Here is a 353-nt window from a genome sequence, read left to right as displayed (position 1 = left end):
GCATTAGGCACTGCACGGGCATGAGCCCATGCGGGATCCTCTGATCTTGCAGGGGCAGAGGCCACAGAAGCAGAAGAAGTACCAGCTGAACTATGATGAAAATGATGATCAACCATAGTTTACTGTTCAATGAAAATGAAATGAAATTCAATCAAATGATGTAGCTAAAATTTAATTTAATTTGCATGAAATGGATGAACAAACAAATCACATATCTTAAATTCTTAACTCTTACGTCTTAATCTTAACCACAAAACTTAGAAATCATAAGAAAAAAACCCAGAAATTTTTGGATTGTCATAGTTTACTGTTCAATGAAATGTTGTGTTTTAGTAAAACACAACATTTCATTG

The 353-nt window shown here is 34.0% G+C and overlaps 1 protein-coding gene across 1 annotated transcript in view; it reads right to left on the bottom strand.

Annotated features, from left to right (window-relative positions):
* Positions 1–116, bottom strand: part of LOC112024272 (UDP-glycosyltransferase 88A1) — an 8778-nt gene extending 8662 nt beyond the window's left edge. Inside the window, exon 1 of the mRNA XM_065769162.1 lies at positions 17–116. Coding sequence (XP_065625234.1) covers positions 17–116 — 100 coding nt within the window. The remainder of the gene's footprint in view (positions 1–16) is intronic.
* Between the last annotated feature and the right edge of the window lie 237 nt (positions 117–353).

The sequence above is a fragment of the Quercus suber genome, unplaced genomic scaffold (assembly GCF_002906115.3).
Source record: "Quercus suber isolate HL8 unplaced genomic scaffold, Cork oak 2.0 scaffold_1069, whole genome shotgun sequence".
NCBI classification, from domain to species: Eukaryota; Viridiplantae; Streptophyta; class Magnoliopsida; order Fagales; family Fagaceae; genus Quercus; species Quercus suber.
The sequence above is the reverse complement of the archived record's forward strand: the minus strand, read 5'-3'. Positions and strand labels throughout refer to the sequence as shown.